At 36.2% G+C, this 12,474-nt stretch overlaps 1 protein-coding gene across 5 annotated transcripts in view; it reads left to right on the plus strand.

Annotated features, from left to right (window-relative positions):
• Window positions 1–33: 33 nt before the first annotated feature.
• Window positions 34–12,474, plus strand: part of FAM227B (family with sequence similarity 227 member B) — a 211,283-nt gene continuing 198,842 nt past the window's right edge. For 3 of the 5 annotated variants that reach the window (XR_007153019.1, XR_007153020.1, XM_047862979.1), the window contains exons 1-3: window positions 34–221; window positions 3,942–4,079; window positions 6,930–6,983. Coding sequence is in view for 3 of the 5 variants with exons in the window: in XM_047862979.1 (XP_047718935.1) it covers window positions 4,032–4,079; window positions 6,930–6,983 (102 nt within the window). In the remaining 2 variants the exon portion in view is untranslated. Of the gene's footprint in view, window positions 222–263; window positions 350–3,941; window positions 4,080–6,929; window positions 6,984–12,474 lie in introns of those variants that run through there. The other 2 variants (XM_047862980.1, XM_047862981.1) reach the window with 2 other exon arrangements.

Raw genomic sequence — 12,474 nt, forward strand, 5'->3', positions numbered from 1 at the left:
GCGCGGAAAGTAACGGCTGGGGAGGGACGCGGGGCGGGGTTAGAGGGGGAAGTCCCGCCTTAGCCTCTCGGGCTGCGGGCGGTGTAGCCTCTCTGCTAGAGAGACAGGATCCCAGGGCAGTGAGGCCCGCTTGGTGAGGCTGAGCTTCCACACCCTGCCAGCCGAGTTTCCTGCTTAAGTGGCACGCGGTTCTGGAAGTGTACCCTCAAGGTGTAGTTGCAGTGAGTTGTGAAAAATGCTGATCCCACGGAACACTTTTCCATTTTTCCAATTCCAAAAATATTTTAGTCGTGAGAGAACTTGGTTCTGTTACGTTTTTATGGCTATGTCAAGATGAGTACTTCGTGCGGTGCGTAGTAATGAAAGCTCTTAGAAACATTGTACCTTGATGGTTTGGTTCTCTTGAAAACTACACACCACTCTTTGTGTACTCTTCCATTTTGGAATTAAGCATAATACGTGGGTGGATTATTAAACCACGTTTCCTTACCCCACCCCAAAGAAAATCCCAACCAATTGTGAGATTCAGAAACACAATGGCCAGATATTAAGCATTGTATTTATTGAGTACTTTGAATTTAGCATGTAAGAGGTAAAGGACAGAACCTTGCGCTAGACGAGCTTAGGACATCAAGTTAAAACCTGGGTAGTACAGAAAACACAACGTGACTAGTAAATTGTAGTAATTTTACAAGAGCTCAGAATGGAGTGGTCAACAAAGGCTCATTGGTTGGACTTGAGTAAGGCCTTGAAGAATGATTATGGCTTAAGAGCAGTGCTTTTCAAGGGGAATGTGTGGGACCCGTTGGTGGAAGTCCCATTTGTAAGCAAGGAAATGTAGTGAGTCACAGCTACATGTTTTTAAAATTTTTATTAATTTTTTAAGTAAGTTCTAGGCCCAGTGTGGGACTTGAACTCATGACCCTGAGAGCTGTAGTTGCAGGCTCCCCTGACACAGCCAGCCAGGCACCCCAAAACTACACATTTAAAAAAATGAAATAGTATACTGTGGAAATGTCAGCACATGGCACTTGGTGAAGTATTATTTCATGGAGTTTTAAATTGCAGACAGTCCCTGGTTTAACTTGGGATTTTTCGACCTTATAATGGTGTGAATTCAGTATGCATTCGGTAGAAACCAAACTTTGAGTTTTAACTTGATATTTTCCTGAGCTACCCATATGTCATATGAAATTCTCTTGTGAGCAGCCACATCAGCCAGGCCATCACAAGGGTAAACAATCAGTACACTTACAACCATTCTGTTTGTCACTTTCAGTACAGTATTCAATTACATGGGATATTTGATACTTCATTATGAAATAGGCTTAGTGTTAGATGATTTTGCCCAGCTTTAGGCTAATGTAAGTATTCTAAGCACATTTACGGTAGCTAGTCTATGATGTTCAGTAGGTTGGGTGTATTAAATACATTTTCAACTTAACCATGGGTTTATCGAAACTTAACCCCATCATAAGAAAGATCTCTGTGTGGGTGCGTGCATTTACAAAATGTATGTCTTCTTGTGCATTTCTCTTTAAAAAGTTTGAAAGCCACTGCTTTAGGAGGAAAGATGAACTTTCTGGGTGGAAAAGTTAACAATAGCAGAGTCTCCAAGCCAAGAATAAATAATTCATGCCTTTTTCTTCTTTAACTGCTTTAGTTCAGGTGCTCAGGTTAAAAAAAGCAAATGATACTGTTTATTCATTGAAGTGATGTGAGTATGGGTTACTTGTGCTCTGTAATACATTAGTCCAAAACATGACTTAAAACAACTTTTTTATTGTGTTCATGGATTGTGTGTTCAGCATGGCACAGAGAGTCAGCTTTTCTCTGATAACTCAGCTCAGAAGTCTATGAATGCCAGCAGAACTCCTGTGTGTAAGGCTCTCCATGTGGCCTGAACTTCCTCACAGTATGGCAGCTGCATAATCAGACTTCTGAGTGCTCCACAGTCCAGCATTGCCATGAACAAGGCAGAAACTACATGTTCTTTTCTGACCCAGTATCAAAGAGTAACACAGTGTCACTTCTCACACATTATTTTGGTTATAAGTGTGTCTTAAAACCTGTCCAGATTATAGGAAAGGGGACATAGATAGATACCACTTCTCAAAAGATTGTCAAGGAAATTGTGGCCATTTTTTTTTTAAACCACCATGATGAATTTACTACTGTCACAGAAAACCCCGACATTTCAGGGGTTTGATACAATAAATTTTTATTTCTCACAGGAAATTCAGAAGTTACTAGTCAGATGAAACATTAGACTCAAGGATGCAGGTTGTTTCTTGTGTTCTTTTGTTTAATTTTTACTGGTTCTACTATCTCCTAAGACTTGAGTCCACAGCTCATCTGACAAGAAAGAAAGCATGTTGAATCATACCAAAAGTTTTAGAGGTCATCCCTAAAAACTGGCATATATCACTTTGCCCACATATCAAAGATCCCTCCCCCTCCCACTTTACTGCATGTGAGCTTTGGAACTGTAGAGAAACATACACATGTTGGTAAGCACTAACAGTTGACATATTCTAGGTTTTTCACCAAAGCCTGGTAGTTCCCAACCCCTCCATTCTATTCTCAGTTCTCTCAAAAGGAAAATTCTTTCAAGACTTTTTAATAATTCTTTTGTTATTTACTGTATATGTCATAATATATTACAGTGTTTTGATTTTTTCAATTTCAGACATTTTTCATTGACTTTCTTCTAAGGAAGTCAATGATAAAGCTCTTTTATAACACCACCCCCAGGTACAAGAACATTCCTTCTCTCTCTACCTGTACACGTTCTTATCCCCTCATCTCTCAATGTAGTAATATCTCAATTTTTGTTTAAATTCACATTTGTAAATATCATTCAACCCTGAGCCACATATGATCACGTTAACTTTTAATACAACCTTTTACTTTCTTTTGTTTAATAATAGCCAAAATGTTGTGTAGTTATTAGTAATCTGTCCTCAGACATTCTGCCAAAGTGGTAAAGCATTATAATCAAATATAGCAATTAAAATATTTCAACCTAGCAGATCATTTTTTCCTCCCATATACATTTTCCTTTCATTTTTTAAATTCATTTCTACTAAGGGTTTATTTTTTTCATCTTTTAAAAGACAGACTTTTGGTTTGTTGATTTCTCTGTTTTCATATTTTTATTTCATTGGTTTCTGCTCATACCTTTCATACCTTTTTCTATTTATTTAAAAAAATTTTTTTAATGTTTACTTATTTTTGAGAGGGAGAGAGACAAAGTGTGAGGAGGGGGGGGGGGGGCAGAGAGAGACACAGAATGTGAACCAGGCTCGAGGCTCTGAGCTGTCAGAACAGAGGTCGAAGCGGGGGCTCAAACCCACAGACCATGAGGTTATGACCTGAGCCGAAGTTGGATGCTTAGCCAACTGAGCCACCCAGATGCCCCATCGACTGTGTTTTCTTTTGATTATAGGTCCCATTTTACTTCTTGTTTGTACATCTTCAATTGTTTTATTGTGTATTAGACATTATGTGGGAAAAATTATAGAGGATGAAGTATAATTTAGCACAAGCCTTTTTATCTCCTTGACATTCAAAGTGAGATACTGATCTTTTGATTCCTCCTAGACTTGAGTTGAACTTTACTTTTGCTTTAATTGGATTGAAGTTCACCTGTGTCTAACCCAACTTCCAACTTCCCTCTTCATAGCCAACTCTTATATCTTGTCAATATTCAATTGGGAGAAGTTGGAACTGATTTTTTTTTTTTTTACATTTTTGCTTCACCTTTGAAGTCAACTCTGTCAGGGCCCTGAAGCCCAAGTAATGTTAAGAATGTGTCGGCCTCTTTAAGTCCTCTATCTTTCCAGCCCCTCCTGGACTGCTACTTTTTTGATAAAACTCAGAAGGGAGTCATAGGGTCTGGGCAGGTATTGTTTGTCTGAGTCATTTGTTTTTGTATTTAGGTGTCTTTCAGACTCCAGTTTGTTCCTCCAGCTCATGCAGATGCTTAAGGTCCAGCTAATTTCTCTTCATCTCTGCAAAGTTCCTGCACCATGGCAGACCAACAGTTCCCTCAATGGATGGTTAAAGATCACTGCCGGGTAAGGAAACTGACACAGCTTTATGCTCACTTATAAAGGGGATTTTTTTTTTTTTAATTTCTGGTCATCCAGGCTTCCAGGTAGAAAGGCTTCATGGGCTTGCAATTGCACAGGCCCTTATGATTAGATGGACCCTACACTTGGTTTAATGGTCTGATATTACCATCTTAAAATTCTTAATAATTTTTGAACAAGGGGCTCTGCATTTTCCAAATTATGTAGCCCATACTGCTTACTAGCACCCACTACTCTTCACTAACCTCATAGAAAAGTGAGATTTTTATTTTGTCTGGGTTTCCCTTGTTGTTACCAGGGAAGCATAGGTGTTTTGCATCCTTCTACATTCTACTTAGAGCAGAAGTCCATTTAATTTATTCCTACCTCTTTTTAACACTAACCTTAGAGAACTTTGGAATTTTATATTGAAATTAGCTGGAACTTGTGTGAGTTTTACTTCCTTAACTTATTTTTCTAATTTTCTTTAATTGGAATGTATTATTTTCCAATACAAGTAGGTAAAAAAGTTATGTATATATGTGTGTATACATACACACACACACACACACACATACATGCACGCACAATGAAATATTATGCAGCCATAAAAAGGATGAGATATTGCCATTTACAACAATGCAGATGGACCTAAAGTGTAATAAAGTGAAATAAATTAGAGAAATACAAATACCATATAATTTCAGTTATATGTGGAATCTAAAAAGCGAAACAAATGATTAAACAAAAGCAGAAATAGAACTTTAAATACAGAGAACAAACTGATGGTTGCTAGAGTTAAAGGGATGTGCAAAATGGGTGAAGAAGAATGGGAGATACAGGCTTCCAGTTGTAGAATGAATAAGCTGCAGGAATAAAAGGTACAGCATAGAGAATATAGTCAATGATGTTATAATAGTGTTGTATGGTGACAAATGGTAGCTGTACTTCAGGCGAGCACAGCGTAGAGTTGTTGAATCACCATGTTGTACACCTGAAACTAATATAATGTGTGTCAACTCTTCTCAAGAAAAAGAAATAAAGAAATGAAGGAAGAAAGAAAAGAAAAGAGGAAAGAAAAGAAAAGGGGTGCCTGGGCGACTCAGTCGGTTAAGCGTCTGACTCTACTTCAGCTCAGGTCATGATCTCACAGTTTGTGAGTTCAAACCCCACATGAGGCTCTGTGCTAACAGTGTGGAGCATGCTTGGGATTCTGCCTCCCTGTCTCTCTGCCCCTCCCCTGCTTGCTCTCTATGTCTCTCTCAAAATAAATTAAAAAAAAAAGAATTTTTAAAACAGAAATATGGGGATTTTTTTAGTGCTTTGTACTTGAAGTGGTCTGATAGCCATTATAAGAAAAAGGCAACATTTAAGTTGTTCTAATTAGCTTCTTTATATTTCATACATTTCAAAATATACTGATAGCTTTCTTCTAGATGACTACTACATTCACTCTCTCTGAAGATATTGTATCCCTAACATTTTTTTTTGTCTCTAAGCATTCTGTGCATACCATCTCTCTTATTTCTTACCCTTCTCAATCTAGAGTCCCATGTTTTCCATTAAATTTTTGTGACAGCTCAATGCAGCTTTGCTTCTGAACGCTTCTTTTTGTAACGATTGTCACATATACCTTTTATTGTGTTATTTGTTATCTGTTATATATTTGTTTATATTCACCATATTTCAAACAGTATTAGAGAATGAAATATTCTCTTCAACCTCAAAAGTGTAGCTATTTTTACAAAACTATGGTGATTTTGTAATCTTTATCATTTTATATATGTGAAATATATGTTATGGTAAATTAAAATGTGCTGCAATCTTTTCAGACATGCCATCATCAGACCATTAGGATATTGTATTAGGATATTCTGAATTCCTCTTATTTTTGCCTTCTTCTAATGGGTTTTTCATTCTCTAGAAATGGTCATATTATTGTTCTGAATAAATACTCATTTTTCTGATATCTATTTACTCATTTATTCATTAATTTATACACATTGCAAGTACTTATTGTGTACTAATCCTGAGTGAATCATAGTATGAAATTTTGACAATTCAGCAGTGACTTATACCATAGTTTCTATCCTCATATAGATACAAATCTATGTGTTACTGAAGAGAATCTTTTGGGGAACAAGGAGGACTTCCTAGAACAAGTGACTTTTAATTTGATATTTAAAATAAGATCAAGAAGGGATTGGACAGAGAAGGTTTGGAACAGGGAGCCTTCCAAGCAGAAGTAAGAATGTGTACAGTCTCTAAGGCAAAGAAGAACAAGATGTGGTCCTGATTAAAATTAATTTGTCTAATGAAAGAATATGTTTTCAACTTATGAGGAAACTACTAATAAAATCGGACTATTACTTATTACATGGAAATATCCAAACATTTAAGTTACTTTCACCATGTCACTAGTGTGGCCTTTTATTAAATACTTCATCAGCAAGAGAGGCAAGTTAATATATTTTTGGCTTTGGATTTATTGTAGACACCATCCAACATAGCCCAAAATATCTTGGAACTCTTGTAGGAATTTGAAATTAGGACATTCAACAGGATTAATGTGGAGTTTTTTCCCCTAGAAGCAATATATAAGAAGGAAGCCTTTTACAGAATTTGGTTTAGAGGCTCAGAATTTAAACACTGATCTCTGTTCCTTTTCAAAGTGCAGGGACTTTACAAAGTGAATATTTTACAATGCCTTATGGCTCTGAAAATTATAACTTAAGTCCAGGAGCATCATTTATTTAAGCAAATTATGTGTAAACATCATAAACAGTATTAATTTATGTTGAGTTTGTTAGTTAGCAATATTTATATTAATTAGCAATGTTGATTTTACTTCATTAGAAAATGCATAAACCTCCAATGAACATTGAAGAATTCTTAAAGTTTCAAAATTGGGTAAGTAGTACATCTATTTTATGTGCCATCACATCTTTTAAAACATCAGTTGTGAAGATATGGAAGGCTTAAGAAAAGACTGAGAATAGAAATTCAAAAAAACTACATTTCAATGTGGGAAATACTTATAAATATTTATCTCCTTTCAGTAGGCTCTATCTTGTAGCCTTGTCAATATTCTATTCTCTTTTTGACTTTGCGAAAATTTTAGATCTGTATCCCATCAGAAGGATGATACAAACGTTTCTATATAATTTTGCTAATATGTTTGTTTTGAACATTTACACCTTAAAGAATATCTGATAATTATTGGTACTTCCCTCATTTATCCATGTACCACAGTTTAGACTCACAGGTAATTTGCAGGGGTGGTGTATCAGTTTCTTTGATTGTTGAATCAGGGTGAAATATTCAAAACTGTGTTTTCATGTTGAAAGCTCCTGTTTCCATTGTTAACATTTAAGTACTGACTTCTGGAGTTATTGGGCTTGCTACAAGTTTTCCCTTGGGTCTGTTTACTCGTGAGTCTGAAGATCAGGTTTATTTTGAATCGGAGAGTGTCAAGGACTAGGCTAAAGATGTTAGTGTGGAAAACAGAGAGAAAGGAGACTTTTTTAAAAATGAGGTGTGTACATACTTTGAGTAATTTGGACTGAATAATTTGTACCTATTTATAAACAGAATTTGCTATACTAAATTTGCAACTAAACTGTTGAGAATAGGATTGCAAAAATACCTATATTTTTAACATCTATTTTCAATTCTTTGTTTAAATAAGTTTTTTTTAAAATGTGTTAGAAAAGCACTGAATTCCCTTTAGGAGCAAATAGAATATGAAGATATTCCTAGTTTCCAAGAGTTTATTTCAGTCACTGTAGCAGAGCCAAATATTTTAAACAATTATTAGCACAAACTTTTTGCAACTACAGTAAAACCTTGGTTTGCAAGCATAATTCACTCTGGAAACATGCTTATAATCCAAAGCACTTGTATAACAGAGCAAATTTTGCCATAATAATGGAAACTCAGATGATTCTTTCCACAACCTGAAATACTCATATAAAAATGATTACAATACTGTAATATAATATAAGATAATAAAAAAATACAAAGTATAAAGAAAAATAAGCAGATTAACCTGCACTTACCTTAGAAAACCTTTGTGGCTGGTGTAAGGGAGACAAGGGAGGAGGGTTATTGTGTAGGACAGCCTTCACTATCACTAACGGAATCACTGCTATCTATTGGCTCAATGGCATCTTTTTCTTTTTGTGCAACTTTAACAAGGAACCTATCCAACGACACTTGATTTTGTCTCCTTTTGAGGATTTTGCAGAAATGTGACATTGCATTGTCATTAAACAGTTTCATCACTTGCACTGCTACAGCCTTATTTGGCTGGTGCTTTTCTACAAAATTTTGCACTGTTTCCCACATTTTACACATCTCCCTAATCTCATTTGAAGTGAGGGATTTCTCCTCTTCCTCTGCAGCCGAGATGCAGATGTAGACTTCTAAAATTGTGCAACTTCAGCTACTCACGTACCTTGTTCATACTTCTCCATGATTTCCTTAATTTATACTGGAATCATTTCCTTCTTACCACCTTTCTTTTCAACCTTTTTCTGTACAAGGGCCATTGCATACACTTGCACGGGTGTTGACTATAGTACAGTATTGAATTCTTCTCATATACTGTATTTAATGTAACTGGCAATAAGGCAGCTGAGGAAAGGGTCTATATCTGCAGGCAGCCTGACCTAGAATGAAGCAAAGCATTCCTAAGCTTACTGTTGTATGGAAAAGCAAAGGACTGTCCAAAAGGTGCCTTGAAGTGACAAAAATATACTAGTGCCAGTTGTGGGCACCTTCCAACATTCTGAAAAATCACTGATTTCTGCCAAACATCACAACCTGAGACTGAGCAATCCAAGCATGGAAGACAATCACCCACAATTCCACAGTGAGAGAGAGAGAGAGAGAAAGAGAGAGAGAGAGATGGAAGAACCATAGGCTCAGTTGTGATCATGTGACGTTCGGGGTCATGTACTACTCATATTGCAAGACATTGCTCATTTATCAAGTTAAAATTTATTAGAAATGTTTGCTCATCTTGTGGAACACTCACAGAACAAGTTACTCACAAGCCAAGGTTTTACTGTATTTTGATTTAAATAATGATGGAAACGTGCTATAGCCTAATCACAATGTTTGGGGTCTTTTTAATGCCAAGGGGAAAGGATTATAGTTAAACCAAAATCAGCAAATAATTATGGAGATATTTGGACTATACCATCATATATGCTTAAAGATCTATGATTTCAGATGAAAATTTCTAATTATTTGAGTTGGAAAATGCATAATCACTCTGCTTAAATTAAGAATAATGCTGGGGCGCCTGGGTGGCGCAGTCGGTTAAGCGTCCGGCTTCAGCCAGGTCACAATCTCGCTGTCCGTGGGTTCGTGCCCCGCGTCGGGCTCTGGGCTGATGGCTCAGAGCCTGGAGCCTGTTTCCGATTCTTTGTCTCCCTCTCTCTCTGCCCCTCCCCCGTTCATGCTCTGTCTCTCTCTGTCCCAAAAATAAATAAAAAACGTTGGAAAAAAAAAAAGAATAATGCTAATCAGGGGCACCTGGGTGGCTCAGTCGGTTAAGCGTCTGACTTCGCTCAGGTCATGATCTCACAGTTCGTGAGTTCAAGCCCCACATCAGACTCTGTGCTGACAGTTCAGAGCCTGGAGCCTTCTTTGGATTTTGTGTCTCCTTCTATCTCTGGCCTTCCCCCACTTGTGCTCTGTCTCTCTCTATCTCAAAAATAAATAAATGTAAAAAAAAAATAAAGAATACTAATCAAATCAAGATGACAGGTTTATGCCAGCCCTTTACCAAAGATAGAATAAAATAAAAATCAAACCAAATGTTTTATTAATGGCATGTAAGAAGCACTGTCCTTGTGTCCAAAGGCCAGCGTTTATATTGATAGCTTTCAATTTTTATCATATGGCATTTGATAAAGTAACGTATATCTATTTGTACTGTTTTATCACTTATGGATTTATCTGTAAAGTTGTTCTTATTGTCTCGATTTCCCAACCAAATACTTGTAATCTGTAGTTACTTTTTTTCAAGACATGACTATGTCTATGCATTGCCATACTATTGAATATTTGAAAGCATCCAGGAATAAAATGACTGGATATTTAATTTCTTATTTGCTGGACAAAACTTTTGTCTTATAGGCAATCATAAGAAAGTAATAACTTCCTCAAATTCATTTAAGAAATATTTTTGAGTGCCTATTACAATTAGAATATACTAGTGAATAAAAAGAGGCAAAGATCCCTGCCTTCATGGAACTGCTTTTTTTTTTTTTTTTTTAGAATTGAAGCATATGATAAACAAGCAAATGAATAAAACAAAACAGAAATTAAAATATATTCTAAACTGCTTATGGCCTCCTGGAAAGCCTATCTATTAATTTCCCTCTAAAATATAAAAGCAAAGGTGTGTATCTGCATAGTGGTGTAGTGGTTAAGGACAGAGGCTCTGGTGTCAGATTGCCTGTGTTCAGATCCCAGCTCCACTCCTAGCTAGCAGTAGACCAGTACCTGGAACGTACATGTTAGCTGTTAGTTTCTCATGTCTTATCACTTATCTTTCATCACGTCATCTAAAGATGTCTCATTTTGGCCGATTCCTACCATTTTTATTTTTCTTTTGAATTTTAATATTTTGTACCTTCTACTCCTGTCTTTCCCCTCTTCTTATTTCTTGTTCTAGTTCTGTGTACTTTTTTACCTCTGGTCATTTCTCATTTATCTATTTGATCAATTCCCACATTCTCTTCCTGCTTCTTTCCCTTTTACTCCATCACCATTCTGTTTCTATTTTTATTTTTATAAAAATATTTTTGTATTCTGTTTTTATAACAGCCTCTTGTTCCACTAGTGTTGCGTTACTATCAATTCTTTGACTTATCCTGTTCATTCATTCATTAATGATTTTTATCCACTACCTACCAGGTGCCAGGTATTGTTCTGGACCCTGGAAATACGACAATGAATTTACATCGTGGAATTTACATCCCCCTCCTTATGCACTGTTTCCCTTTAGTGTTACGCTTTTTTAGTCCTTTTCAGTTCTTTAGGTACTCAAGAGTTGGTTTGAATTCTTTCCTTATTTACACATCTCATTTGATCTTCGCTGATGTTTATTTCTTCCTCTGTGTCCTGTTTTTCTGCTTTCATGTGACTTTTATTTAAGAGTACTTTATGTTTGTATCTTTTTCATTAACAAGTCTGCTACACTTATAATCCATACCTAGAGAGTACTCAGATCCCTACTGTGATTTTTCTCAGAAGATCAAAGGTACTTTATGATGGAATAATTATTTCAATCCCATTGTCTTTCTTTAGGGAACAACCTATTTATTTATCTGTTTGTCTGTTTATTCATCCATCCATCCATTCATTCTTTAAAACCCTCCTTTTTTTAAAGCTTAAGGAAAGAGTTAAAAGTCAATTCTTCTAACCCTGGTCATTCTTCATATTTTTTACTCATTTTTGGAAACCTCAGCACTTTTTTTTAGGGCTTAGGACATGGGTGAAGACCTAATCATATGTTCAGTAAACAAAATCTCTTTTCAAACTTCAAGAGAGCCCTTCTGTCTAGCTACTAGGCTCCATCTCTAGTTGTGTACCAGTATGTCATATTCTGTGCCTCTGCCACTGCCAAAGTTTAATTGCAGTAATTAAACATAACAAGCACATAGCCGATTCTTGCTTCACTGACCTTTTAAATAAGATAAATGTCTTCCTGAAGTTATCACTGAAGACTATAGTGCTATAATGGAGAATTTAACTCTTTAGGGAACAGAAATTTCCAGTCCAATTCTTTTGTCTCTTTGGAATTGGAATACATTTGTTTTTAAATTAATATAATCACTGTGGACTCCGGATGCTTAAACCCTAGTAGTGTTGATTTTCTCTCTGCCAGTAACGACATCATTTTTGCCTGGCTGCTCTTCTCCTGTTGGCTGCTAGTTGACTCCAGTTTACCTTCCCTAGGAATGGCCACAAAATTTACTTTCAGATGATACTCTATTCAAGGAGCAGGTGGTTGAAGGAAAAATAGAAAGGAATAATAAATGAAAGTAAATAGAGAAATGAGGGGGAAAGGCAAGTATGATCTGCCACAGGATCACCGTCTGGTATCCATTTAATCATGCAACCACGAAGAAGCCAGTGAAAAATCAGGAAAGTACAGAAGACAGAATCTTATATCAGGCTTATAGGATTACGGAATACTTTATTCACCTCATAATATACTTCAATATCTTGGGAACAAGGATTGTGATATCTCAAGTCTGGCATAAGGATACATTTTTCATTAAGGTTTGTGTATATTGTAAAATCTTGCAAATGCATTTCCATTTTAGTCTCTCCTCTCTCCCAAATCTCCTCTAACAATAGCAACACATGACCCCTAGGGACT

The sequence above is a fragment of the Prionailurus viverrinus genome, chromosome B3 (genome assembly GCF_022837055.1).
Source record: "Prionailurus viverrinus isolate Anna chromosome B3, UM_Priviv_1.0, whole genome shotgun sequence".
NCBI classification, from domain to species: domain Eukaryota; kingdom Metazoa; phylum Chordata; class Mammalia; order Carnivora; family Felidae; genus Prionailurus; species Prionailurus viverrinus.